Raw genomic sequence first — 27,819 nt, 5'->3', positions numbered from 1 at the left:
ATTTATCGCTAAATGGGATTAGCGACATTTTTTCTATCGCCGTGCTTCACCTGATTTTATCGCAGAGAGAACTTGCTATTAGCAACGCTTATCTCAAATGCGACAAAATTTCAGGCGTTTGCGGCGAAATGCGTGAATATCGCTGGTAATCCAGCGATATTCATGCATTATCGCTATATGAGGACTTAGCCATAATATCCAACTCCCATTGGATATAATGGCTAAGAACTGGTCTGAGCAGGCATTAGTTATTGGACATATTTGCGCTTAGCTCGAATATTTCCATCGCTACGTCTGCCTTGCTAATAGGCGATAGCGACATTAGCGACTGCTTTCAGTCGCTAACAGGTTGAGTACGCCCACTTTGCATGTCATTAGCGATAAATATCGCTGACATGCAAAGCGGGCCCCAAACCGCTCGCTATCGCCTACAAACCGTCGCTAACTGGTGTTAGCGAAAGCTTGCTAATAGGGCGATATAATTATCGTCGCTTAGCGGCCGAAAACGGCCGCTAAAGTGGCGATAATCACATATCGCCCGCCTTGGTAATATGCCCCTAGGTTTTACTGGTGAAATTGGTCGTTCTGGGTCTGATTTCATAGTAGTAATGAGGCCTGTAAAAATACATGCAGTTTACTCAGCAGAATAAGTAACTATAGTAATACAGCTAAGCTAATATTTCTGCCAGGGTTTCTTCTAAATGCCTGCATATATTAGCACCAACACTAGGAGAAGTGTTACTGTTTTTTATCTTGTTTTAAAATATTTTTCTATAGGCTTTTGAATAACAAGAGAGAATATCTGGTAGGCATACATAATTTATGATATATTTGTTACATGTAGTCTAACAACACTGACATTTGCATTTACATTTAAACAACATCTTAAAAATTACTATTATTGTTTCAGCACAAGAAAATGTATTTTTAGGCATGTGGGTTTGATTTAGTAGCTTCAAGCTTATTAGATCTCAACATTATTTCTGTAGTTTGCAGTAAGGGTACGCAACCTATTTTGATCGGTCAGTTTAAACCGATGAAAGTAGTTTTACTTGGCATGGAAATGTCATAAACAAAGACACTAATACAATAAATGTATAGGCCTCGTCCATTTTTTTAGACAAGCCGCGTCTAACGAAAGGGCCGTGGCCTCCATTAAGTGCACTTGCGGCATGGGGCGCTTGGAAATAACCCCCTAAAAAAATATTTGTAAAGCAATAGGTCTCGCATTTGTGAGAGTGTAAGCTATTGTCATTTACAATGATAATAACTTGAATCCTCCTAAATGCAAGACCTTTTGCATTGCAAAGAAGCGGACGCCATTGTCTCGGCTGCTTGGAAAGTGAAAGCACACTATTCCTCTCTCTGTCTATTCTACCTTATAATATACGCTGGAGAGTAGACCAGACCAACGCAAGTGAATTTTACGAATCTACTGTATCACCCGTAAAACCTAATAAAAATATATATATTTTTTTAAAAAGCGCACTGGTGCGCTGAATGTTGTTACAAAGCACGTTGTGTCTGCAGTAGGACAAAACTCACTAAAGAAAATAGTGCTTACAGACTAAATAACACAGACGGTCTTACAGCAGCAGTAAAAGGGCAAGTCCTCATGGGAGGTTATAAATGAAGACAAGGCAGTACTAAGGAGGGACAACCAAGCCTATTACCGAATCAGAAGCCAGCATTTACAAACGGCAAAGACACAACCCAATGAAAAATATGGACAGAGTGGGCGGAGCTTCAAGTGCATACTCTAATACAGCATGCCTTGCAGAGCAGCACATGTGCTGCACAGGCTCGACCTAATACATCACACAAAAACAACAAATAGAATTGATGCAGTGTGCCAATCCCAGCAAAACAATTACAATACTGTCAACTGCTAATCAAGTTTGTGATTGCGGTTATCTTATATAAAAAGTTAAAATCTAAATTTGAAAAAGACATTATTCAATATACGCTCCCTCTGTCTATACGCGTATGCTGCCTTTAATTAGCACTTTTTTTTAGATGTGTAGGGTATAGGGGCGTAATGCAGGCCCCGGTAGCTTCTTTGTTGCAGAGGATCCTCAACTTTTCAGACCCTGAATCGGCACGCGCCTGGCAAGGGAAGTGAGGGCAGCAGTTCAGGCCCCGTGCTTAGCTCACCAAAGGGGGTCCACACCAGTGTGCCTAAAACGGCTTTGCTTTTTCCCTTTTCCTCCATAGCTGCCACGGTTTCAGATTGCTATGTGTGACATTTTCAGAATTTCAGTGTAATTATGAGTGACATTTCTACGACTATGAGTGACACTTTCTCATGAGCAAAAGAAATAAGAAACTCAAAGAAGATCTTAAAACTGATAAAAAGCACCAGAAATATTATCTCTGTCCACGTGGGACCTGGATCAACAGGAAGGATATGTGATGGTCCAACATGAACAAGTTACACACGGAGGCATCTCAGCTGCCTAAGTGTCACACAGTCGCAGCTCACTGCACCACGCACAGGCTGTCGAGCACCATTTTGCATTATCCTCACCGACGAAGGAAATGTAGTGGGGTATGGACCTCATGATTTTATAGAGCATCTGCCCAATAGCTTCTGGAATTAACCACCATGTAAGGGACGATTCGCCTCTCGTGGGGGTGAAGCACACCGGAAAGTTGCTTCTTCAACCTCTGGGTAGCTTCGATATATTGAGTATATGCAGCTATTGGGTAGATGCTCTTTAAAATCATGAGGTCCATACGCCACTACATTGCATCAATAATTTAAAGCACTACACTAGTTTGCATCTATAATCCAAATTTAATTATTCGTCACCTTCCAAATATTCGGGTACATCCCTCTAAAAACTTGCGAATTCATCCAGGGTTGGATTATTTTCTGAAATAGATCTATTTGGACGCTCAGTAAAAAATCCTTGTCCTGATGATGACCATGTAATTATACAAAGGTCAAAATGCCGTCGATGTGGCTGTAATTAATGAAGGACGCATTGTCGTGCTTCATGTTGTTTCAGTTTTGTCCAGAACCCTTTTTTGCTATGTAATCCCTTCTGTCTGTCACTTGTCTGGTTTTGATATTGTACACCACATTTTTCATGTACCAGTGTATTGTTCTGAGCGTTTGTCTTAATTGCTTTACTATTTATAAACCGAATACAAATAATATATTTTTTTAATTCTTTTTCATATGGGTTTCTCAATATAGTTTGTTCTATATAGTCTCTCCTTTTTCTTTTTTAATAATTGAATCTGTTGGTATCACTGACTGTTTGTAAAAATTATATGTCTATGGAAACAGTATCTTGAACCTCTGTTAGGAATAAATGTTTGATACTGAAGGCAAGGGTCTGTTGCTGTTTAGTGCACTATTCAAATCCCCACCCAAAATCACTAGTATAGTCATTCGTTTCAGTATTTGTGTATATAGTAAGCCCAGGAAATCAGTTTGCAATGTGTTGGGAGCATATACATTGCCTATTGGCAATGGTTTGCAATTTAACTGTCCGTCCTCAAAGGCGTATCTACTCCAAATCTATTTCCGCTACCTTCATTACAAAAGCGAGTCCTAGTCTAGCCTACACCAGCATCCCTCTCCCCCACTGTTGAGTAGATAGAATGATAAAGTTGGTCCTTCCACTTCTTCTGCACTATGATACCTTCAGTTGCTGTCAAGAGTTTCCGGTAAACAGTCTTCATCCACTTCCCTTGCACACAAGAATAAGTATATTTTATACCATTTGACTGGGCCCCCATTCCCCTTATATTCTGGGTCATCCATTTGTATATATATATTAGTAGTTGCTATTGGTCAGTTATGTCTTGTGAGAATAGATTGTGCTTATGTCCCAGATCAGTATTGTGTGCCTAGCGTTACAGCCAAGAAATGTGTATAGAGCATGTGTTTACTCATTTGTAGTGAACCTAGCTAACAAACAGCAAACAGAATGCATATTTGCCTATCATGAACAAGAGTCAAACTCCCTTTCATAGAAAGGTTCAGAATTACCAATGCGCAATAACTTTTAAACTATTTACTAAAGGCAGACCTGGCCACTCATGGGTCTGGAAATGCAAAGGGGGGCATTGATTCACCGCTGATCTGCCTTTGCATAATAGTCCACCATCCTTCAAGTCCTTCGTAGCAGCAGATCCTTTCTGTAAGAGCCATCATCAATTAGACAGATGAATAATTCAGCATGGGGAGGAAAGCGGGAGATACTGTGGAATAAAAAGGCTTTTTAGGTGCTCACTGATGCACATGCTAGTTTCCACAATACCTCCACCAGCCCAGGGCACCACACACCCTGCATACTTTCATTTGCTTGGTGTGCCAAGATTAATTCATCTGATGTCATCAGTGTGGCCTCTGGAATTCCTTCAACTACTGCATCTTCACCTTTCAGTTCTGAGCCTGTTTCTTGTGCTTGGTCAATAAACCTGGCCTTCTAATGCGATAGTTCTGCGGCCGCCTTCTATTATTCTTCTGTGAGTGGTTCCTGTCATCTGTGTTGCTTTTACTTGTGCATGGTCTCCATGGTGCAGGTAGTGATACCTTGTGCTCTGCAGCCCAGTTCTCTGCCCATGGCCCAGGCTTCCACTGGATTTGTGAAAACATTTGTCTATCTTTATCAATGATTTGTTGCTTTTTAGGAAAAAGGAGCATGTATTTCAGGCAAGCATTCTGAGGGTCCGCTTAACCTTAAGGAATAGAATTTGTAGTTGCTCAGCTGCGTTATGTGCTATCGGCATTCATCCATCAGTTGAGGTGATGATATGAGTCTTGGTGATCATGTTGGTACCTTGTGAGTTCTTTCTATCATGAAAAATGGTTGCCAGGTGTTTGACAATCCATTATTCTAGAAGGAGTTCCATGTTGTGCTCTTCTTTTCTTTTTCCAGGGAGATTCACTATTCTTGCGTTATGGCTTTTTGAATGTCCCGTGGAGTATTCTGCATTGAACTCTGAGTTTTATTTTGGCCTCTAGTTCAGATTCTTGGTTCTGCAGGTCTAGGATTGTAGGGTATGTGATGGCTATTGTTGACTTGTCTATCATAAATCTGTCAGAGATCTTGCGCTTATCCACTCTGAGAAGGTTCAGGTCAATTACCACCATATTTATCTTGGCTTCCAAGGCCTCTCTAGGCTCCACTATGACTACCAGTATAGTATCAAATTCTTTGGTGGCTGGTTTATCCACAATACTTCCTCACTCCATGTTTACTTGAATTATTGGGCCTGCCCTGCTTGGATCACCGTTTGGTGTTCTTTGGTTTACACATTTTATTATTGTTTGATCTCTTTTGCAGTGTGATTAACTCAGAGTTGTACGGTTTCCTACTGGCCAGTGTGACATTAACTAGCCCCAACGCTGTACTTTCACCCCTGGCCGCCTCCGAGGCACCTTGAAATGTCCTTCAGTCCCTTCAGCCTTATTTAGCTGTTATACTGCTGTTGTTAGCAAGTATCCAACTCCACAACACCTGTGCTAGTTCTGGGGCATCACTCTCATAATATGTTTCATGTTATTCTGGTCTGCTATGGTGCAGGCATGGCTGCATGGACTGTCGTTTTCTAGATCCATTATATCTAGTGCATGGTGCTACCTTCTTTGCCCAATTTCTGAGATATGTTGATTCAGTGACCATGTAGAGCTATTTTTCGCTTTATCGCTGACCTTTTGGCTCTAGTTCTTTACCCTTCTTGCTCCCTTGCATTAAAATTGTGCCTTTGCACCTACTTCATTACATGGCAATCTCTCCTTTAGCACAGCACAAACTATTCCAATCTCAATGCCCATTTGCAGATGTCCAGTTTGCATTGCTTTTGTTGTGTAATGCTGCCCATCTGTTATCATACATTTCAGTTTGCTGTACTCTGTTTCCCCTTCTGGGATCCAGAGGGGTACTTTCCTCATCATCTTCGCTTTACTTGTATTATGTAACCAGCTCTGTTACAGGAATAGCCCCTGTCACTGACTCCACTCCAGCAGTGGACATGAGTCAGCTCAGTCTGAATTTCCACATCCTTAATTCCACTCCTCCTGGACACCAAAGTGCTGTCAGGGCAGGTCTGCTGTACCGTATAGCTCACTCGGTGTGTCCCACTGTGTTCTTGGATTTCCACCTGCTTCTCATGCCTGATACAGGATTGCAAAGCTGCATTGTCATGGACGAGTGTGTGTTGCTCTGAGTGGGGCAGCTTGCTGTTCCTCAGAATCAGTCCACTGCCCTGAGCTCTCTGCTCACCACCAGCTAAAGATGCGAATCACTCCATTAATTCAGCTCTGCCATTCTCCTGTGGACCACATTCTCTCCCGGCGCCATCCAAGAAGGTGAATCCACCCGACCCACTGTTCCAACTCTATGGTCCGATGACAGCTCTCTCACGTCAACTCTGCCACCACCCCGTGGACCACACTCTTCCAGCACCATCCAAGATGGCGCCTCTGCTCGGTTGCTCTCATGTATGGAGCATTTTTACCTCCCGCCCTCTGCGGTCTAGCTCAGTCAAATCAGTAGTGCCTGGGCGTTATCTCGAACGCGTTGCTGCCAAACAATGGTTCTGTGCAGCCAGGAGGGAGGTATAGGACGCAGCCTGATTACATTGCAACTGCTGGAGCCTCAGCGATGCACGTCTAGTCGGCCATGTTGTCTTGGCCACCCCCCCCCCCCCATGGCAGCTCTACTGATACTACCACTTTATAGTAGAGAGCATACTGCTAAAAGTACCACTGCTGCTATTTCCCATATTATGCTTTCTCCATTTCTACTGCAACACTTAAGGTCTTAAAATATCATCTTTGTTAATGCTGCAACTCGGGAACTGTTACCAGCAGTGCTACTGCTGTTACTTTAATGCTGCTATTACCCCAAGTACTACTATCTGTCCTACTCGTACTGTTAATGTTGCTAGTGCTACTACTACAAATACTGGTGATGACACTCTCAGTACTCTTAGTGCTAAAGTCAATTACGTCTCAATAACACGCTTTAGTTAATAATGAGTGTCTTATTTAAAGTCGGGTGATAATGAGAAAACCTCCAATTTCCAGAGGAAGAGCTCAATTCTGCGGTGAATCGTGCAGTATAATTTCCTCCACCATTCAGGAATGATATTAGATAGGTGGATTCTCCACTGGACTTTGCATTTCTCTGAAAATTGTGAGATTTTCCATTACAACCAACTCTAAATCGAACCCTTTGGTTTTCTGCAGTTTTTGGTGATTTTTTTAAATGTATTCTCTTTACGTTAATCCTCTGTATATTTCTAAATGATTTTAACAGAGGCAAAAGTGGGCAACATTCCTTATATATACATTTCTGTAGTTGTAGGGTAGGATTGGTAGGTATTTGTGCTTCTTGGTCTGAAGAAAAAGAGCTGCAAATGTTTATTGTTCACCAGTGGTGCTATAATAAATCCTTCCACCCTCGACAAATGTCTGTTGCTGCTTTGGTGGTCAAGGGAGGCCCAAAATTAACGGAATACTTAAGCAATACCCTAAACACAGACTGAACATGAGAAAGATGAAAATGTGATTTCAATGGGTACATCTGACAGAATTTAAAACTATAACAATAAGTAACAATTTGTTTTTTATTAAAACAATGTACTGGTACAATTAGAGCACCACTTTACGCCTATCTGCTTTATCATTGTTTAATTAATGCTGGAGTTTTGGATTAGCCAATCAGAATTCACCTTGTGTGTGTTTGGGGCGGTTTCATTGATGCAGACTTACAATGTTTGTAAATCTAAGCTACCATGATGTTTCAAACACATCCTTGGCTGAATAAAGTCCTATACACACACACCTGGTGTCTACTAGAAGTCAGTCAGTCAAAATACTCTTTATTCGATTTTTGTTAAAATCATAAAAGACATAAAGCAAACACAAATACAATTTTTTAAAACATTACTTGATCTCATTACAAAAATTTTCTGTTTAGTGATTACATTTCCTCAGGTTATTTCTCCAAAATACTAATATATTTACAAATATTTAAAATTTCCCTTTAAAACAAGTTTGAGTTTAAGACAGGTCTATCCGGGGTAATCTTTTTTTCCTGGATCTAAAAGCAGCAGTTAAAAAGCAAGCAACGCTAAACATAGTATAGGTATCAGCTAGCATTTGAAGAAAGATTAAGGCTGGCCTAACTTGAGAGAAGCCCGCCGCTTTCAACACAGGGAATAGATATTTTTTCCTTTCGCTATTATAAAAGTCACAAAAGAATATAAAATGAAGAGTGTCTTGAACTGAGAATTGGTCGCATCCACATGGTGGACCATCATCAGGTTTTGACCACACCGGAAAATTTCCCAGAGAGTAATGGATTAAGTTCATCCTAAATTTAGTTAAGAGAAGTCTATGGAGAGGATTGGTCACAATTTTTAAATAGGGTTCCATGGTGGGCGAGATCGTTAAGATAATATGTGCCCTTACCATCGGTTTCCTCAATTCCAATTCTTCTCTGTCCATACGAACCCTCTCCAGAAACATCTGCTGGATCAAACTGACATCCTCTCGCCTAATACTAGTTGGGTCATTAAAAAGTTCTGGCCTCCCCAGCATTAATAATGTAGATTTAATGTATTTCAGCCAGGGGATTCTCATGGCGTTATCCCTTGCAATGACGTCCTTAAGGATGGCATGGTTTAACGTCAGCTCGGGATTCAGCCATGTTTTGACCCAAAAAAGGAGAGGGGCTAATTTTAATTTGTCAGAGATATATGGTAAACCTATTTCCTCATGAATAGAAAAAGTGGGTGTGGAATCAGGGACGGATAAAATATTCCTAATAATACCATTTTCTATCCTCTGTAGCTTTACCGTTTCTGCGTAGCCCCAAATAGCAGAACCATACATAGCAATTGGAACGCACTTACTATTGTATATTTTGATAAGTGCCTCCATTGGTTTGGCTCCCAATCTTTTTGCAAAGGCCAACAAGGCTGATGAGGATCGTGCCAGGCTAAGACTTTTTGCCTTAATCTGGGGTGCCCAAGACCCTCTTTGGTCAAAAAGGACTCCCAGATAAGAGAAAACTGGAACCCTAGAAAGAATCTCCCCTTTACAAATAAAGGATTTTTTCTGGCACATGTTCACTTTGCGCCCAATAATCATAGTGTGGGACTTGGAGACATTGATTTTCAAGTCTAGATTCTCCATAAAAGAACCGAAACGGTCCAGAAGACTCTGGAGACTATTCCCAGTGCGGGCTATCAAGACGGCATCATCCGCGTATAGAAGTGCTGGGATCTGCACTTCTCCTACGCGGGGGACGTCAGCCAATCCTATTTCTAAGTGTTTCCCTAGACCATTTATATAAATAATAAAAAGAAGGGGGGCCAGGATACAACCCTGACGCACCCCTTTTTCGGATTTAAAACTTTCCGTGCACCTTCCATCCCTAGTAACTCTTATTTTTGCCTCAAGATCTTGGTGTAACCTTGCCATAAATGCCACCAAGGACTCCTCTATGCCTATCTCCAATAGAATAGTCCATAACTTACTCCTATTCACCAGGTCGAAGGCCGAGGAAAGGTCCATAAATGCCAAGTAAACGGACCCCTCCCCAGCCACCGTATACCTGGAGACTAGAAGATGGAGATTGGAGCATTGTTCCAATGTCCCTCTGTTCTCGCGGAAGCCATATTGAATATTCGTGAGTCCCCCATTCAATTCTAAATTTTCCCTTAGTTGAACCAATAGGACTCTACCTAGGATTTTAAAAGTAGAGTCAATAAGGGAAATTGGGCGATAACACCCGGGGTCCTCCCGATTACCCTTCTTAAAGATGGGAACTATTATGGATGTTGCCCATGTCTGAGGTAGGGATCCTTCGGCTGCTGCTCTAAACACTCTGGACAGAACTTTACTCCAGATTACTGGGCAGAATTTAAAAAAGTCTGCCGGGACACCGTCGGGGCCGGGGGCCTTATTTTTTATGGTATCCATGATGGCTTTTAGGACACACTCTTCCGTAAATGTCACTGTAGTTGAACAATGGGCCACCTCAGTAGTCATTGGGCAAACTGATGGTTCACCCCCATAAATATTACTAAAATGCTGTACCCATCTCTCATCGGGAATTACACAATCTGTATTCAGATTGTTCTCCCCTATAAAAAAGGGGTGGTTAATTATTTCCCAGAAATGTTTACTGTCTTTTAGGACGTCTACATTAAGTAAATCATTCCATGCATTATTCTTAATCTCGTCTTTCCTTGCCCTCACATTGGCTTTATAAGCCCGTCTCAGGCGAGAGATTAGCTCTTTATCCCTTTCCTTAACCTTAAGAGCCAATTTCAGATCTCTGTATGACCTTGAGCATTTGCTATCAAACCATTTGTGGGGCATTGTAGGGTACTTTGATTTAGGTTTAAAAAGATCCTTGGCGGTTTGTGCACAGATACTATTAAAAGCTGTGATAACCTGAAGATTCGAGGCAGTCTGATTAAGACAAGTTTCTATCGGTTGCTCAATTTTGGGGAGTAAGGTTTCCATGAACCGTTCCTCCATAGCCATACCCCATCTAAGCCGTCTGCCCTGATCACTGGGCACCGCCACGGCACAAACCCGGGGCTGATCCACCTGTCTGCGCCATAAGTCACTCCAGTGTATTACAGTTGACAGAGGGTTGTGATCACTATGGGGTGAGACAGTAACCTTATAGTCACTTGTCTTAGAGATTAAGCCTATGGACATAAATATGTAATCAATAATCGTCCCCTTAATCGTACCTTTAAAAGTGGGGACCTTCTCATTAGAAGCAGTTTTATACGGTTCATATATGTTAAAATTAGCACACAATAAATCAAGAGACTCCCCCATCCTAGTGTGTTCAAAATGAGGGATGCAGGCTCCAGCCGGAGTATCTGCATCTAGTGATTGACAAAGCAAATCACATTTGTGGCTATTAAAATCGCCCATTAAAAAAATTTCGAAATGAGTATTTAAATTTTGACTGTATATATTTATCAGGTTCTCCAAGGAGTGCACATGTTCCAATTCATTTGGTCCACCCCAAGCATTATAAAAATTAATTACTAATATGGTACAGTTTGGTGAGACTATCCATTCTATCGCTAAAATGTTTGGGGAACCTGAATTCATTAAGTTAAAAGTTCCTACTAAATCTAAAGAAAAAAGTGTAATAAGCCCCCCTTTTGCTCTTCCCGCGTTACTAGTGGTAGCGGGTACTATGAAACTTAGGAAGCCATCTAGGGGAAAAGAAAGTGAAGTATCCCATGTTTCTTGCAGAGCTATGACCTTATGTTTAGAGATATATTGTGTCCAGGTAGGGTCCAATCTTTTAGCTCTTATACCTGCAACGTTCCAGGTCATAAATAAACATGGTAGAGAGGTTACCCTCTCGGGTATAGCTATTATAGGAGCCGTTGGGAGTATGGGTAGTCAACCGTTAATGTTCAGATCACTTAAAGGATTAAAACGGTTAACCAAATCCATAATAGGGGCTGTGTTATGGTGCATTGGTAAATTTTGGCAACCTCCCCATCTCAAGTACCCTACTCCCCCATCAGGATTATAAACCTGATTATAGCCATCATGAGGACGCAAAAATGGAGCAGGGAAAGAGCTAACCTCTACCCGTGGAGGCAAGGTAAATCTCACTGGCTCAATCCCCCCTTGGTGGTATGGCTGAGGTCTTGGATAAAAAAAGGTCAAGTCCACAACGCCAATCCCCCCAAAGCTAATGTTCCATCCAGGTTTTGTAATTATCCCTACTACCCTTGGATCTTGAAAATTAATTATAATACACTCACCTCCCTGCTTTTTAAAAGTGTTCCCGATCCAATTGACCCTTCTAGCCCCAATGATCAATCCATCCACATCTCCTGGCAGGGGTCTATTTACCCGCAGCCAATGCATGGCTTTGTTTTTTAACATATCGTACGTCTCCCTTTGGCCGTCTGGTAGAGGAGGAACATTGGTAAGAATGGCCACATAAGGATAGGAATCAGGGGTGAGTTGGACCGGGGGAGTCCGAGTTGGAAATTTATTAGCATAAGATTTGGGTGGGCAGTGATCTTGCGCAGCAGCGCTCACAGGGGTACTATTTCCCAAAGCCATACTAGCATTATTTCCACCAGTTTTGAGATTACCACTTCCTACGTAGCCACCCTTATTTACTAACTGGGCGTCAAGCAGCCCTTTTGAACCATCAATAGTTATAGCGGGGTTTTTATCTATGTCTATCAGTGTCCCCTGGGCGCAGGCCATGGTAGGTGGCAAAGATGAACTCTTTTTCTGAGCCACAGGTGCACCATTTTTCCCACTATCCTTAGTGCTATTTGCCATGGTGCTAGTGCAATTGGTATTAGTGCACTCAGGGCCACTGTTTTTTACCGGTGGTCGGGGTACTGAAAGATTTTTTTTATTATTATTATTATTCAGACCCTGTTTCTGCTGAGTAGAAACCCCACTTACTTTAATAGAAGGCAACTCGGCCCCTGTAGCACCCAAAGTTTGCTCGACTGGATTATTTTGTCGCCCATTCTCGACCGATTTATTCTGAGCCTTTAATAATGATTTTACTGAGAAAAAATTATCCAAACTGGATTGTTCAAGATGGTCAAGTTGTTTAGCTAACTTCTCCAGTTTGGTCTCAAGGGGACTTAAGAGGGAACGTATAAGTTTTTCCAGATCCAAAAAATGATCCGGGTAAATCCTCATTTGCCCTGGAGATTCTGTGATAGGGGGAATTGTTTCTGTTGTTGGTAATACCGGAGTCCTAGGTCTTTCTAAATCTATTACAGTAGCCGGTTCCTCCTCCCTTATTACCCCACTCAGTTGTTCAACTCGGACATCGGTTAAGGGCGTTTTAATTGCCAATTTCCTGACCTTCCTTACAGGATTTGGGACTATGGATTTTTTCGAAGTTGTAACCCTCTTCCTCTTTGTGCATACTTTGGGCTTAGCAGCGTGTACCTGAACAATTGCTTTAGCTGTACCATTCTGTCCTATACACGCGATATTAGAACCCTTTAAATGCTCTAATGAAGGGGCGGTAACCACTATATCTATAGGAGAGGCACCCAATAGCTCATTACATGCAGACATATCATACAATGTTTCCTGTGTCAATGGCAATACTGTAGACGATAACGGGGTAACTAATGCAGGGAAACTTTGTCCGATATGATTTTCAAGGGGATTTTTCATCAGTTCGATCGATAACCTTCGACCAGCGCGTCTTTCCGCCAAGGCAATTTCCCTGTCAATATCTTGGGGCAGACGCTTAAAATATGAATCCAAAGGCCCCATCACCACAGTTTCAGCATCCCCCACAGAAGTCAGTAGGACAGAGGTATTCAAGGTATTCGCCATAGATGTTCACACCTTTATGACCTCAGAAAGCTAACTAAACCTGAGAGACAAATTTAAATTAAATAAAAAACAAACACAAGCCTGTAAATTGAAAAGGGGTGGCCCAGCCCGGCCTCCTTCGGCCCCGGACGGCCACAGACGGTCCCGCCCTTGTCCCGGGCTTCTCCCGGCGCCCTCCCGCGCGCTCCCGCGCCGCGGGAGAACTGGCCTCCAGATATGGTAATCACTGACTAGGTGGGGGAGTGGTCGGGGAGAGCAGCCCAGGTGGCCACAATCAGGCAGGCGGGTGCTCCTGGGAAACAGAGTTCCAGCACCCGCGCTCGCAGCCCCGCCTCACTCAGTCCACTCCGCCTTGCACGTCCCTCAGCAGTGGCCCCCGGTGATGGTCAAACTCCCCTTGCGATGCGGGACCCGCGGAGCGGGTACCGCGAGGAGTAAAGGAGAAGGGTGATCAGCAAGGAAGGTAATCAGCCAGGTCCCAAAAGCAGCGTCCGTTCAGCAGTGCGTCCCGCTAGGCAGTCCAGGCACAAAAGATTAAGAAGGCTCGAGGGCGGGGGGGAGGGGTCGGGGAGAGCAGCCCAGGTGGCCACAATCAGGCAGGCGGGTGCTCCTGGGAAACAGAGTTCCAGCACCCGCGCTCGCAGCCCCGCCTCACTCAGTCCACTCCGCCTTGCACGTCCCTCAGCAGTGGCCCCCGGTGATGGTCAAACTCCCCTTGCGATGCGGGACCCGCGGAGCGGGTACCGCGAGGAGTAAAGGAGAAGGGTGATCAGCAAGGAAGGTAATCAGCCAGGTCCCAAAAGCAGCGTCCGTTCAGCAGTGCGTCCCGCTAGGCAGTCCAGGCACAAAAGATTAAGAAGGCTCGAGGGCGGGGGGGGAGGGGTCGGGGAGAGCCGCCCAGGTGGCCACAATCAGGCAGGCGGGTGCTCCTGGGAAACAGAGTTCCAGCACCCGCGCTCGCAGCCCCGCCTCACTCAGTCCACTCCGCCTTGCACGTCCCTCAGCAGTGGCCCCCGGTGATGGTCAAACTCCCCTTGCGATGCGGGACCCGCGGAGCGGGTACCGCGAGGAGTAAAGGAGAAGGGTGATCAGCAAGGAAGGTAATCAGCCAGGTCCCAAAAGCAGCGTCCGTTCAGCAGTGCGTCCCGCTAGGCAGTCCAGGCACAAAAGATTAAGAAGGCTCGAGGGCGGGGGGGAGGGGTCGGGGAGAGCAGCCCAGGTGGCCACAATCAGGCAGGCGGGTGCTCCTGGGAAACAGAGTTCCAGCACCCGCGCTCGCAGCCCCGCCTCACTCAGTCCACTCCGCCTTGCACGTCCCTCAGCAGTGGCCCCCGGTGATGGTCAAACTCCCCTTGCGATGCGGGACCCGCGGAGCGGGTACCGCGAGGAGTAAAGGAGAAGGGTGATCAGCAAGGAAGGTAATCAGCCAGGTCCCAAAAGCAGCGTCCGTTCAGCAGTGCGTCCCGCTAGGCAGTCCAGGCACAAAAGATTAAGAAGGCTCGAGGGCGGGGGGGAGGGGTCGGGGAGAGCAGCCCAGGTGGCCACAATCAGGCAGGCGGGTGCTCCTGGGAAACAGAGTTCCAGCACCCGCGCTCGCAGCCCCGCCTCACTCAGTCCACTCCGCCTTGCACGTCCCTCAGCAGTGGCCCCCGGTGATGGTCAAACTCCCCTTGCGATGCGGGACCCGCGGAGCGGGTACCGCGAGGAGTAAAGGAGAAGGGTGATCAGCAAGGAAGGTAATCAGCCAGGTCCCAAAAGCAGCGTCCGTTCAGCAGTGCGTCCCGCTAGGCAGTCCAGGCACAAAAGATTAAGAAGGCTCGAGGGCGGGGGGGAGGGGTCGGGGAGAGCAGCCCAGGTGGCCACAATCAGGCAGGCGGGTGCTCCTGGGAAACAGAGTTCCAGCACCCGCGCTCGCAGCCCCGCCTCACTCAGTCCACTCCGCCTTGCACGTCCCTCAGCAGTGGCCCCCGGTGATGGTCAAACTCCCCTTGCGATGCGGGACCCGCGGAGCGGGTACCGCGAGGAGTAAAGGAGAAGGGTGATCAGCAAGGAAGGTAATCAGCCAGGTCCCAAAAGCAGCGTCCGTTCAGCAGTGCGTCCCGCTAGGCAGTCCAGGCACAAAAGATTAAGAAGGCTCGAGGGCGGGGGGGAGGGGTCGGGGAGAGCAGCCCAGGTGGCCACAATCAGGCAGGCGGGTGCTCCTGGGAAACAGAGTTCCAGCACCCGCGCTCGCAGCCCCGCCTCACTCAGTCCACTCCGCCTTGCACGTCCCTCAGCAGTGGCCCCCGGTGATGGTCAAACTCCCCTTGCGATGCGGGACCCGCGGAGCGGGTACCGCGAGGAGTAAAGGAGAAGGGTGATCAGCAAGGAAGGTAATCAGCCAGGTCCCAAAAGCAGCGTCCGTTCAGCAGTGTCTACTAGAAATTAGAATAGTACAAATTTAACAACCTCAAAATAGTTGCAGATTGCATATTTCAACATGTACTTCTTTTTCACAGGTGGTGCGCCAAGTGGCAAACTATTGACCTCTATGATGAAGGGTTTTCAAAGCAGTATCTGGATGAAAAACAGCCAGAAATCAGCATCTCTGATTGGTAAGGCATAATGTGCACACCACACTTCTTCACAATGCATCAGACAGTTATGTTGTTATGGTTGCAATAAGACTCCAACAATCCAGTGGCATGTGTCCCAGAGATCTTCTATCTTTGCTCACATTTTATTTGTTGCTTGTGGTCCACTCTCACTTCAGGACAAGGCCAGGCCTGGAACCAGTAGTGGCTGGCATGGCTCACGGGTGGCGGGGGGGGGGGGGGGGGTTGTAAAAAACAATAAAAAAAAAAAGACTTATCTTGCCGTGCCGGGTCCCGCATCTCTGATCCTGTCCTCCTCGTCGGACTGAGGCACACAAAGCACAGCCCGGCTCTCCTGACCAATCACAACGCTGCAATGCATCTTTGTGATTGATTCGAGTTTCCTGCTTCGATGTTTAACCAGGGAAGGCGGGCCTGGGCATGTTCTCTACACAGGCTGTAATGCAGCCTGCATGGAGAACAGGGAAAGTGCGCACTGTTTTGGGCATTCCGCGAGGGCCAGCCAAACAGTCATGCGCACTTAGGAGAGGGCAAACCACTCCTCCCCTGCCCTGCTCTGAGAGCAGAGCAGCCACGCCCGCCCACAAATGCATACTCATAGCAACATGCTCAAATGTTTTAGATCGCTTTTCATGCACAATGCGTTTGCCCCCGTGTAGTGTTGGTGCATGGTTAATTAATACACATTAAAAGAAGATGTGCTATGAACTGAATATGGATTGGCTAAATATGAAACAAAGCCAAAGTCTCTTAAGACAGGAACAGGGAGTGTAGATTACAAGGAAAATGAGCTGGGAAGAGAGAACACATTCCATGATTATTTTCAAAGCTAAAGAGGCCACTGAAATCACGAGCTTTCTCTACACTGCAAAAAAACACATGTTAATTCAGCACAAGTATTTCAGACTGACTAGGCCTCATTTCATGTTTCATGTGCCATGTGTTTTCCACTTGCAATAAAATCTGCGTAATTTTAAATACAGTCTTTCTGAAGCACAAAAATAAAGCAATGCCTGACTCTAGATGAAATCTGAGCTACATCAGGGTGTCTCCTTTAATTTGGGTTAACTTCCTTGCTCCTGTTGTTTATAGAGGTATTGTGCCTACCGATAAATTGAGCTGTGCCCCTTTGATTCCAAATTTAAATTGTATGCAGTAAGAGGTTTCCTTCCTCAGGGTAGACCATGTCATGCTGACACGAAGCTCCCTGATTGAACTTCATGGTTTTGGAATCTGCCTGAAGTTCCTTCAAGGTTGCCTGCCTACCTCCTGAAAGTGGGAAGGAGTATACCTGGCCCTGCAGAAGATGAGACTGTCCAAGAGGAGGAGTCAGCATGTCTCTGACTTAAAAAGCACCTAGAGAAATCTAACTGGCACAAACAACAAGGCCAGGAGGGACCTGTGCTCTCTGTTCCTGTGTCGGCTGCACTAAGACTTTGTAAGAACAAGCACAAATGGGTAGCCTGGCATTCTGCCCTGGGCTCTAAAGACAGGTGCTGCCACTAATGACATCAAGGAGCAAAGATGTAGTAACAAAAGATAACTGTGGGTCTAGCAATATAATCAAGACAACATATGTGTGGGGCTGGCTATGTGTCCGCTAGTAAATGTTTAAATAGAAGACAAACTATTGGACAATTAACCTCTGTGAAAAATGTCCATCAGTTACTCCTTCCGTGTCACCCAGTACATCATTTGGTCTACTTCACAGTAGTTTGTCCATTATTCTATCTCCGTGAATATGTAGAGGAGATGATTAATGTAAAATGAATGTCTGGTAGATGTTATTCACTAGTAACTGAGAGCAGTGCAAAAGTGAAAAAAGTGAATGTGCTAAACATAAGATTGGATGATGCATGCAATATAACTTTATTCTGAAGTCATGCTCCTCCAACGTTAAAAACAATAGAGTGCAAAAAAGTCAGATGGTTCAAACAAATAACTTCTGACTGGGTAATCTGGTCGACATGTTTCTGCGGACTATTAATGGTCAAATAATGTACCTGCCGCTTCCTCAGGACCCATAAACTTAATTGCTACTGCTTACGTGAAATAAATAATAAACACAAAAGGACATATATGAACAAAAATGGACAATTGTGAACAGAAATGCTAAATGTCACCTGTTCACTTCCATTCTCCCTCCTTTGGATCATAGGGTCCGATTGTAAATTCGCCAGCATGCCCACACATAGACAGGAAATAAAATATAAAGAAAGCCATGACACCTTCATTAGTAATGGCTACCAGAAAACATTGCTGAAATAATGCATCTTGGTACAATGACCTTAATATGCATACCATTGTGCAGATTATCAATGGCTCACCTTAATTTGTAAAGGGAATTGCCTCGCCTCACCTGGCAAACAGCTCAGGAAAATGAAACACCGCTCTATTGTGCAGAAAATGTAAAAAAGTCGAGATGAAATATATATGACAGCTAAAATCATGTCAGACTCATTCCCTCTTACAGTAATCAGATTATTCAATATGTCCAATGATCATTCATTGGACTGTTCCTTATTCATTAGGATTTTTACTGCATTAGATGTAAAAGGGATACCTATCTAAAGATTTCTCAGTAATCCATTTTTAAATCGGTATGCTTCAAAATCGAAACATACTTGTAAATCAGGCTTTAAAGTTGTCAAGTTCTGATCGTTATACATTGTTTTCGTTCTCATAATCGAAAGAGTAGAACCAATTGTTTAGCACAGACAAGCTGTCAGAATAAGCACAGCGCACCCATTGAGTCACGTTGTTCCATTGCATTACACGCTCGCTCGTTCTGATAAAGCCAATTGTCTAGCGCAGACATGCAATCGGAATGAATGCAGCGCGTACATTGAGTCACGTCATTCAGTTAAAGTACACGCTCACTCACTCTAATATATTGCCGTTTGAAGTGCAAACAATAATGGGTTAATCAGGATCCCTCACACACCCTTACCTCTCCGTCGGTACTTCCAGCAGCCTGCAGGGCTGTTTGAGGAGGTGCCGCGGATAGAGGAGGGCGCTTCCTTATCGTTTTTCTGCGAGCGGTCAGACCGTACTTCTACGTCCTGCCAAAGATTCATAAGGCAGTGAGACCACCACCGGGCCGTCCAATAATCTCCGGGATCGGTTCGATATTGGAATCTTTATCAACATTTGTTGACATCTTTTTGAGACCGATGGTCAAATTGATGCCCACTTATCTTCAGGACACGAAGGACCTACTCAGACTTCTACCTGATATAGAATTTGACATCGCGACAGATCTGTTGGTATCCTTTGACGTGGAGTCATTGTATACCTCCATTCCTCAAAATGAGACTCTAGAGGCCATTGAAACGCTGTTAGGTGAACGAGATCTTGACTCAATAACTCCCATCTCATTGATCATGAATCTGGCTACCATAGCCATGAAAGAGAAATTTTTCGAGTTTGAAGGCCAGTGCTACCTACAGACATCCGGGACAAGCATGGGCAGCGTTTTTGCGCCGAGCCTGGCTAATTTATATATGCACAAATTCGAACAGGACCACGTTCTGAACATTGATAATCCATATGTAACATCGATACGTACATGGAGAAGATATATTGACGATATCTTGGTGATCTGGCGTGGAGATGAATTGTCTCTTCGGTCTTTCCATAGTTGGCTCAACAACCGTAACAGGTTTCTACGTTTCACACTGGAAAGCAGTCAACACTCATTGTCATTCCTAGACCTTCTGATCACTGCAACACCACAGGGTCTCAAATCAGAACTGTTCAGGAAGCCCATGGCCCGAAACTCACTGCTACAGTATACTAGTTGTCACCCGAAATCTTTACGTGACAACCTACCATACGGACAGTTTCTACGTGTACAACGAAACTGTACTACAAGAGAAGACTTCGAGAAACACTCCGGAGATCTAGCCCAGAAACTTGTGGACAGGAGCTATCCGGCGAAACTTATCAAGCGCTCAAAAAAGAGAGCAGCGAACAACAATAGGGAAGCTCTACTCGAACCCCCTGTCCCTAAAGAAAAGAATGAAAGATTAACATTTGTCAATACTTTCAGCACAAGATCGAACGCGATCCAACGTATAGTTCGTAAGCATTGGAGGATTCTGAACACTGGGAAAGATTCATTGGCACAACCATTGTTTGCCTTTAAACGAGCAACCAGCATACGAGACAAATTGATACATACCAGACCCTCACCCAGGGATATCCATCAAGTGGGCACATTATGGAATATTCCACCAGTGACAGGGCACCATCCTTGTGGAAATTGTGCGGCGTGCCCCCAGACTAAACACACGACGTTGATCGACATAGGGACTGGCCGTCCTTGGGAACAAAAGCGGTTTACAAATTGCAATAGTAGCAATCTGATTTACCTCATTACCTGTCCGTGCTCATTGAGGTATGTTGGAATGACTACCCGGAAGATCAAAACAAGGATCTCGGAGCACAAGACCACAATAAGGTGCAAAAAGCAATCAACTCGTCTGACGAATCACTACATTCAAGTGGGGCATAAACCAACAGATTTTGAATGGACGGTACTAGAACAACCCAACATCCCCACGCATATCACCGATATATCTAAACACCTTTTCAAAATAGAACAGAAATGGGTGTATAAACTTGATTGTGATAAAGCGGGGCTGAATGAAGACATCCCTTGGATGACACTATAGAATCTGCAATTTACAAGGAGCTTTGATTGCTAGTTAAGATCTTATCAAGAAGAATACAAATCTTGTTCTCCATCGTTAAAAAGTTGTTGACTACATAGATTGGGCGCGATTACCATTGGCCACCTGCTGGTATCCTGACGATTTATCAACCAAAATGAGTGGTTACTTATCTACTATAGTGGGCAGGAAGACACTTTGTACTGAGACCAGCTAAGAACCACATATTCCACAATGCACCTATGAAGCATAAAAACGACGAAATAATGTGCACTAGAGATCCCGTAGTCGATTTCAATAAATAAACGTCAGTTTTACTAGTGCAAGTACGAGTCTGGCAATTGCATAAATTCGACCGGGATACTATCTAAGTCGCTATTATATATATTTTTTTTAATTTACTACAATTATACTCAAATGAACCATCTAATCCATTTAATAATGCTTCAATTGAACAATTCAATATCGATCGTATAAGCGCGAGTGCATGTCGCATGACTGACTACAATTCCCATGAGACTTTGTAGTTTCAGTCAATGCGCGGGTAACCAATCACGCTCGCGGAAAAACGATAAGGAAGCGCCCTCCTCTATCCGCGGCACCTCCCCAAACAGCCCGGCAGGCTGCTGGAAGTACCGACGGAGAGGTAAGGGTGTGTGAGGGATCCTGATTAACCCATTATTGTTTGCACTTCAAACGGCAATATATTAGAGTGAGTGAGCGTGTACTTTAACTGAATGACGTGACTCAATGTACGCGCTGCATTCATTCCGATTGCATGTCTGCGCTAGACAATTGGCTTTATCAGAACGAGCGAGCGTGTAATGCAATGGAACAACGTGACTCAATGGGTGTGCTGTGCTTATTCTGACAGCTTGTCTGTGCTAAACAATTGGTTCTACTCTTTCGATTATGAGAACAAAAACAATGTATAACGATCAGAACTTGACAACTTTAAAGCCTGATTTACAAGTATGTTTCGATTTTGAAGCATACCGATTTAAAAATGGATTACTGGGAAATCTTTAGATAGGTATCCCTTTTACATCTAATGCAGTAAAAATCCTAATGAATAAGGAACAGTCCAATGAATGATCATTGGACATATTGAATAATCTGATTACTGTAAGAGGGAATGAGTCTGACATGATTTTAGCTGTCATATATATTTCATCTCGACTTTTTTACATTTTCTGCACAATAGAGCGGTGCTTCATTTTCCTGAGCTGTTTGCCAGGTGAGGCGAGGCAATTCCCTTTACAAATTAAGGTGAGCCATTGATAATCTGCACAATGGTATGCATATTAAGGTCATTGTACCAAGATGCATTATTTCAGCAATGTTTTCTGGTAGCCATTACTAATGAAGGTGTCATGGCTTTCTTTATATTTTATTTCCTGTCTATGTGTGGGCATGCTGGCGAATTTACAATCGGACCCTATGATCCAAAGGAGGGAGAATGGAAGTGAACAGGTGACATTTAGCATTTCTGTTCACAATTGTCCATTTTTGTTCATATATGTCCTTTTGTGTTTATTATTTATTTCACGTAAGCAGTAGCAATTAAGTTTATGGGTCCTGAGAAAGCGGCAGGTACATTATTTGACCATTAATAGTCCGCAGAAACATGTCGACCAGATTACCCAGTCAGAAGTTATTTGTTTGAACCATCTGACTTTTTTGCACTCTATTGTTTTTAACGTTGGAGGAGCATGACTTCAGAATAAAGTTATATTGCATGCATCATCCAATCTTATGTTTAGCACATTCACTTTTTTCACTTTTGCACTGCTCTCAGTTACTAGTGAATAACATCTACCAGACATTCATTTTACATTAATCATCTCCTCTACATATTCACGGAGATAGAATAATGGACAAACTACTGTGAAGTAGACCAAATGATGTACTGGGTGACACGGAACGAGTAACTGATGGACATTTTTCACAGAGGTTAATTGTCCAATAGTTTGTCTTCTATTTAAACATTTACTAGCGGACACATAGCCAGCCCCACACATATGTTGTCTTGATTATATTGCTAGACCCACAGTTATCTTTTGTTTCTTATAGTCCTGTTGGGGGGTAATAACTGTGCTTTTGTCTTTAAACTTCCCTCGAACCCTTAACTAATTTGTATGTATGTTGTAGCAAAGATGTAGTGCCATTAAAGCAGAAATGACAAAGGCACACCTTGGGTGAGTTAGGTCATACGCCGCAACTGCTTCAAATGAGTACCTGCCTGTAACCAGATCCTAAGGCCACCTCTTCTAAAGATGGTCTGTATTGCAGTACAAGACTGTCGCAGTGGCCTGCAGAAGAAGAGCCATCACCACAAGGAGGGAATGCATTCTTCCCCACCACACTATTAGGCCTGCAAGCAGGTAAATGCATGGTTTAGCCTACATCTAGGACAAGACACTAACATGTGAAGGAGATTCTTTTACAGAGTAAAACCAAGGGGTAAAACATTCAAACTGAGTTACGAGGTTAACCAATGAGAGTATTTAATACCATCTGCATCTGTGCCTAATCAGTGCCACTGCTCTTAGTGTTTTTGGAACTGTAGTCATGGGATCCAAATCAAAGCAGGGCTAAAGGATCAGAAAGGGGTTGTAGCAACTCAATGATGTAAGTTACAACCCAGTATTACACTCCTATTGAACTGTGCAGTATTTAGTTTTGCTGTGATCTTAAAATATTTTCTTTTACATACAATTTAGTTAATGTGTCTGTTGGTTGATTGTTGAGTTCTGAACTCTTGTGCTCCACACTACTTCTCTGAGAAGCCTGTGATTGCTGCCCTTCTTACCTCAAGAGTCAAGTTTGGAAAGGTTTGCACTTGGCTGAGTTTGCATAGCCATCATGATACCGACCTCAGGACCCCAGTGGCATATTACACGGATGGGGTCTGGGTGCCTTCTGTCTGTCCCGAGGCCCTCCCAATCAGAGTCTGAAAAGAAGGGAACATCTTTGGGGCTACATGACTTACCACTGCCTCACCACTGTATGCAGACCTGCTCTTCAATATACCTAAATTCCTACTGCGTGCACACAAATCTGTCTTGCCTTGACCAGATTATATTTGATGATTTCTCCAAGTCAGGTTGCTCCCCCAAACCCAACTACCCACAGAGCTGCTGTCTCAACCATCCACAGACTTGCTGCCTTTCAATTTGCTTCTCATCTTGGCTTTGCTACGTGCTACTACGTGCTACTTTTTCAGACCAGTGATGTTCTTTTAGTATACCTCTCACAAATTGTTTGTCATAAACAGTATTTGTTTTTCTCCATTTAGGTACGGTGGACGCGCTGATTGTGGATGTGTGTATGAAATTTGTGTGACGCTACTAGCTTCCGATAAAGAAGAGATAATAGCGGAATATAAAGAAGCACCCGACAGCATTCCACAATGGAATGATGAGAGCTATCACCAGGTACAGATGACCAAGGGGTCATGAGGGGGAGGCTTGATCGTGGGGGTTACTAATTACCATCAGTATAAAGTAGTTGTATCACCTGTGACCTGATTCACTTACAGGTCCCATTTCCAGTTACAGCTAATTGGGGAGGGTTCACTGTTGGGAAGAGAATCCAATAACCGCTTTCAGTAAGGCCAGATTAGCTGACTATGCAGTGGAGTATTTGCGATGATTATGACTCAATTTCTCTAGTTAGCTGATATTTATATGGAAGTTACAGTAGTTATTCTTAGTATTGTCCACTAAGCTGTTCAGACTTAGAGTTGGGATTATAAAGGCTGTCTGTATTCCATGAAAGGTTTATTTATGGGTGGACCTGAGTCACAAGTAGAGTAACATCTGGAGATGGGTGGGGTTAATTGCTGTTTCAGAGGTTAGTTCAAGTGGGGGAAGAGGGAGTGGGAATGGCTGCGATAATTACATGTGGCATCACCAAGACTCTCAGTATCACCAACTAAGTTGCTGTTTAGAGGGGAAACATCCGTTTCCACACAGGCACAACCACAATCTGCCTGTACAATGTAGTCACTACCCCGACTACCACATTACCACGTATTCCTTTACCACACAAGTCGTTACAATGACTTGTTTTAAGTGGCGCCTTGTTGGACTGGTGTTGGATTTTAAGTAGTGAATTATACTATTCCAAATTCCAGCGCCCTCCTAAGGCAAGTTGTGGTAATGACTTGCGTGGTCACGTTGTAGTCGGAGTAGAGACTGTGTTGTAAAGGCATGTGTGGTAAATACATGTGGGGTTCCGTCATACAACCTGTTTAGAGGGGCCACTCATAGTGCAATTTCATAAATGGGTTATCATTCTAATTTGGGTGCCAGAAGGCAGGCAGGGGTGACTGGATCACAACTGCGGTGATTGGGTCATTTGCCTCTGGTCCATCCCTCTATGGGTCCACAAACTGGGCCAAATACATGCCTTCCTCACCTGACTCCCACGTTATGGAGGGTGGAAATTTAAAGTTTTCTCACAGATAGTGAGGGTGGAAAAATATCCAAACTCAACAGTCAACCAAGAGACACAATAATTTGCTGCCAGACCAGTAGTTTTGTAAAAAGAGAAGTACTCTAACAGTATGAAGAAACATACTACACACAGGAATCCGGTTCTGGTACAGGGTTCTTCCAATGCTCTGGGTTACAACCAATGGTAGAACTCCTGCACTCAGACTACACAAGGCGAGCAACGTGCTGCCCTGACTACAGGGACCCAGGACTGTGGATTCAGTGCCCACCCATTGAAAGATGAGTGTTACCGTGGGGACTCTCAGGCAAGAAGTGATTCAGGTGTGAATACTCTATTTAGTTATGTAGGTGATTACTCACTATGGGAGACCTGTATGTCAGTTCAAACGTAATCTTACTGAAGAGTTTGTGGCTACCCTTGTGCCGGATTTCAGTATGCTTTCTAAGGCAAGACACAGTCTCCTAGTCTTTCAAACACAGTCGTGTGTTGACTTTCTGTGTGGAGCACTGTTTGCCATTTCTGATACTGTTCTATGCCATTTGAGGCCACATGGCAGAATTCTTCAGCAGTGTGAGACAGGGGCGTGGTGGCTCCACTTCTCTGGTCAGGCTCCTCTTGTGGGATAACAGGCAGAGAATTTGTAGTTGTCTTTTTCTTGGCTACCTTAACCTCCAGACCATCAGGGAAGTCCTTGACAACAGCGGCAGTGAGGTCCGGGTGCACAGCACGACAGCAGGCATGCCCCACAGCTTGCAGTGTAAATGTCGGATAGCATACTGGTATTTAAAGTTGATGTTACTTCACAAGGTTCGCCAGTGTAGGGAGGCCGGGCGACCCTTCTCAGTTGGGGCCAGCACCGGGCACACTCCTGAATACAAGTCAGCTTCTTAAGGGTGTTTCATGCACCAGGAACAATTCTGGGCTTCTTCTCTCTCATGGACAGTCTCCCTCCATTCAGGTACAGGCACTCTCCTTCCCTCTTTGAGCAGACAGGCAGACTTCTAGGCTATAGACAGACCCACATCTTCACCAGCAAGTTGTGCAGACTTCAGGTAACATCTCCGTACCTTTGGGAGACTGTCTGTCTTGCAGACAAAAACCCTGGTCTCACAGCAGTTCTTCAAGTACTCCCTCCTTAGTCAAGACAAACTTGGAGCTGGAATCATGTGGAGTAGTTTGGATCCCACGTTTCTACTTTGTTTCTGACAGGTGATGTGAGCCTACAGTCTAAGGCCCTGGAACCTGTTTGAAGTCACTCATCCAGTGCTAATTTGTAAAGAATTAAGTGCCAGGGCCAAAGCAAATTTGCATGAGTCCACTGCAGCTGGCACTACCCAAATGTTACCTTTAATTGTAGGGATTGTGTGGAAGTGCTTAGTTTATATTTTGTAATTTATTTTAAATAGTGGAACAGGCCACCAATGAACTTTGCTAATAAATACACACATAGCACCACCATTTGGTGGGCTCATTATCATTAATGCATACCGCATTTTTTTTTTAACGTGCTGGTTCCAAGCAATGGCAAACACCAGCACAAATGAAGTACTGTTCTCAACCTAGCTGTCATCAGCCTTCCTGAAATAGCAATCAGGGACACACAAAGGGGTAGGCCCTACCTGGAAACTACCTCACCTTTAACAACTGAATCTGCTGTCCCGCTCTCACCTACCGTCCACCAAATGGGGGTGCTCCAAAAGTACTGTAGCAATCCGTTGCTAAAAAGGCCTCATAGAATTTCTAAAAGTTGCCCGTTCTCCATCCTCACTCATTTAAGTGTCTGGGCCTCCATCCGTCAGCCGCAGTAATGCAGACATTATCCTTCCACTGCCTGAGGAAGATGTATCAACCTTCCATCTTGTGCCATTATAAAGCAGAGGCAAAACATACTGATCCCAGCAATCATACTGTCACAACACACTGAGTCTTGGTACTAACAATGTACCATACATTCACCAAGCATAGACACATTTAGCATAAACACAGAATGTCAGCACAAAGATCTGGATGTTACATCTTCACTGAACTTTATACAAGTGGGCCACTCCCCTATAATAATAAAAAGGTCTGATTAGGTGTATGAATCTCCAAAATCAGTAACCACCTCTGTATGTCAACAACACCAGAGATGGATGGTAGCTCTATCTTGCAGCAGAGGGCATGCTTGATGCTCCCCTCCAGGTCACAGAACAGGCTCTGGGCCTTAGCTTAATAATCGACAGGCCTAGGCCTCTGCGGGCGCACACTTTGGTTACTATGCTAACCGGGACAGAAATGTTTTTATATGCAGTCTCAATCACAGCTGGGGTGTATGCCTTTGCACCATGCAGGGAACTTTTCTGTGTCAACAGATGTTCCTACAAAATCAGACTAGCCAAAACCTTACTAAACCACTGGAGAAATCCAGTCGTCTGATTAGCAAAACCCGCAAGAAAGTTCTTAATTCCAATGCTGTATTTGTGTTCTACAGTGAAATCTATCCCTTGTAATGAGATGGACCATCTCAACAACTTGCGATTCCCATTCTTTAATGCTATTAAACACTTAAGTGGTTTGTTATCTGTGTGGACCACAACCTTGGTGCCAAACAAGTAGGGTGGAACATCCTCAGGGTCAAACTGTAGCAAAGCATTTCTTTTCAATGGCAGACCAGTTCTGTTCCAAAGGAAGCAGTCTGTGACAGATCAGTGCCACTCTTTTCATGTCATTGAGTTGAGGCGGTACTGCTCCAACTAACTTGTCTGAA

The 27,819-nt window shown here is 44.2% G+C and overlaps 1 protein-coding gene across 1 annotated transcript in view; it reads left to right on the top strand.

Annotated features, from left to right (window-relative positions):
• The window catches only part of LOC144783112 (F-box only protein 2-like), a 74,770-nt gene that overhangs the window by 26,956 nt on the left and 19,995 nt on the right, over positions 1 to 27,819 (top strand). Inside the window, exons 4-5 of the mRNA XM_078662259.1 lie at positions 15,844 to 15,939; positions 23,911 to 24,049. Of these exons, the coding sequence (XP_078518385.1) occupies positions 15,844 to 15,939; positions 23,911 to 24,049 (235 nt within the window). The remainder of the gene's footprint in view (positions 1 to 15,843; positions 15,940 to 23,910; positions 24,050 to 27,819) is intronic.

Source organism: Lissotriton helveticus, chromosome 9, assembly GCF_964261635.1.
Source record: "Lissotriton helveticus chromosome 9, aLisHel1.1, whole genome shotgun sequence".
NCBI lineage: Eukaryota > Metazoa > Chordata > Amphibia > Caudata > Salamandridae > Lissotriton > Lissotriton helveticus.
Note: the sequence above shows the minus strand (reverse complement) of the source record. Positions and strands in the feature narration are given on the sequence as shown.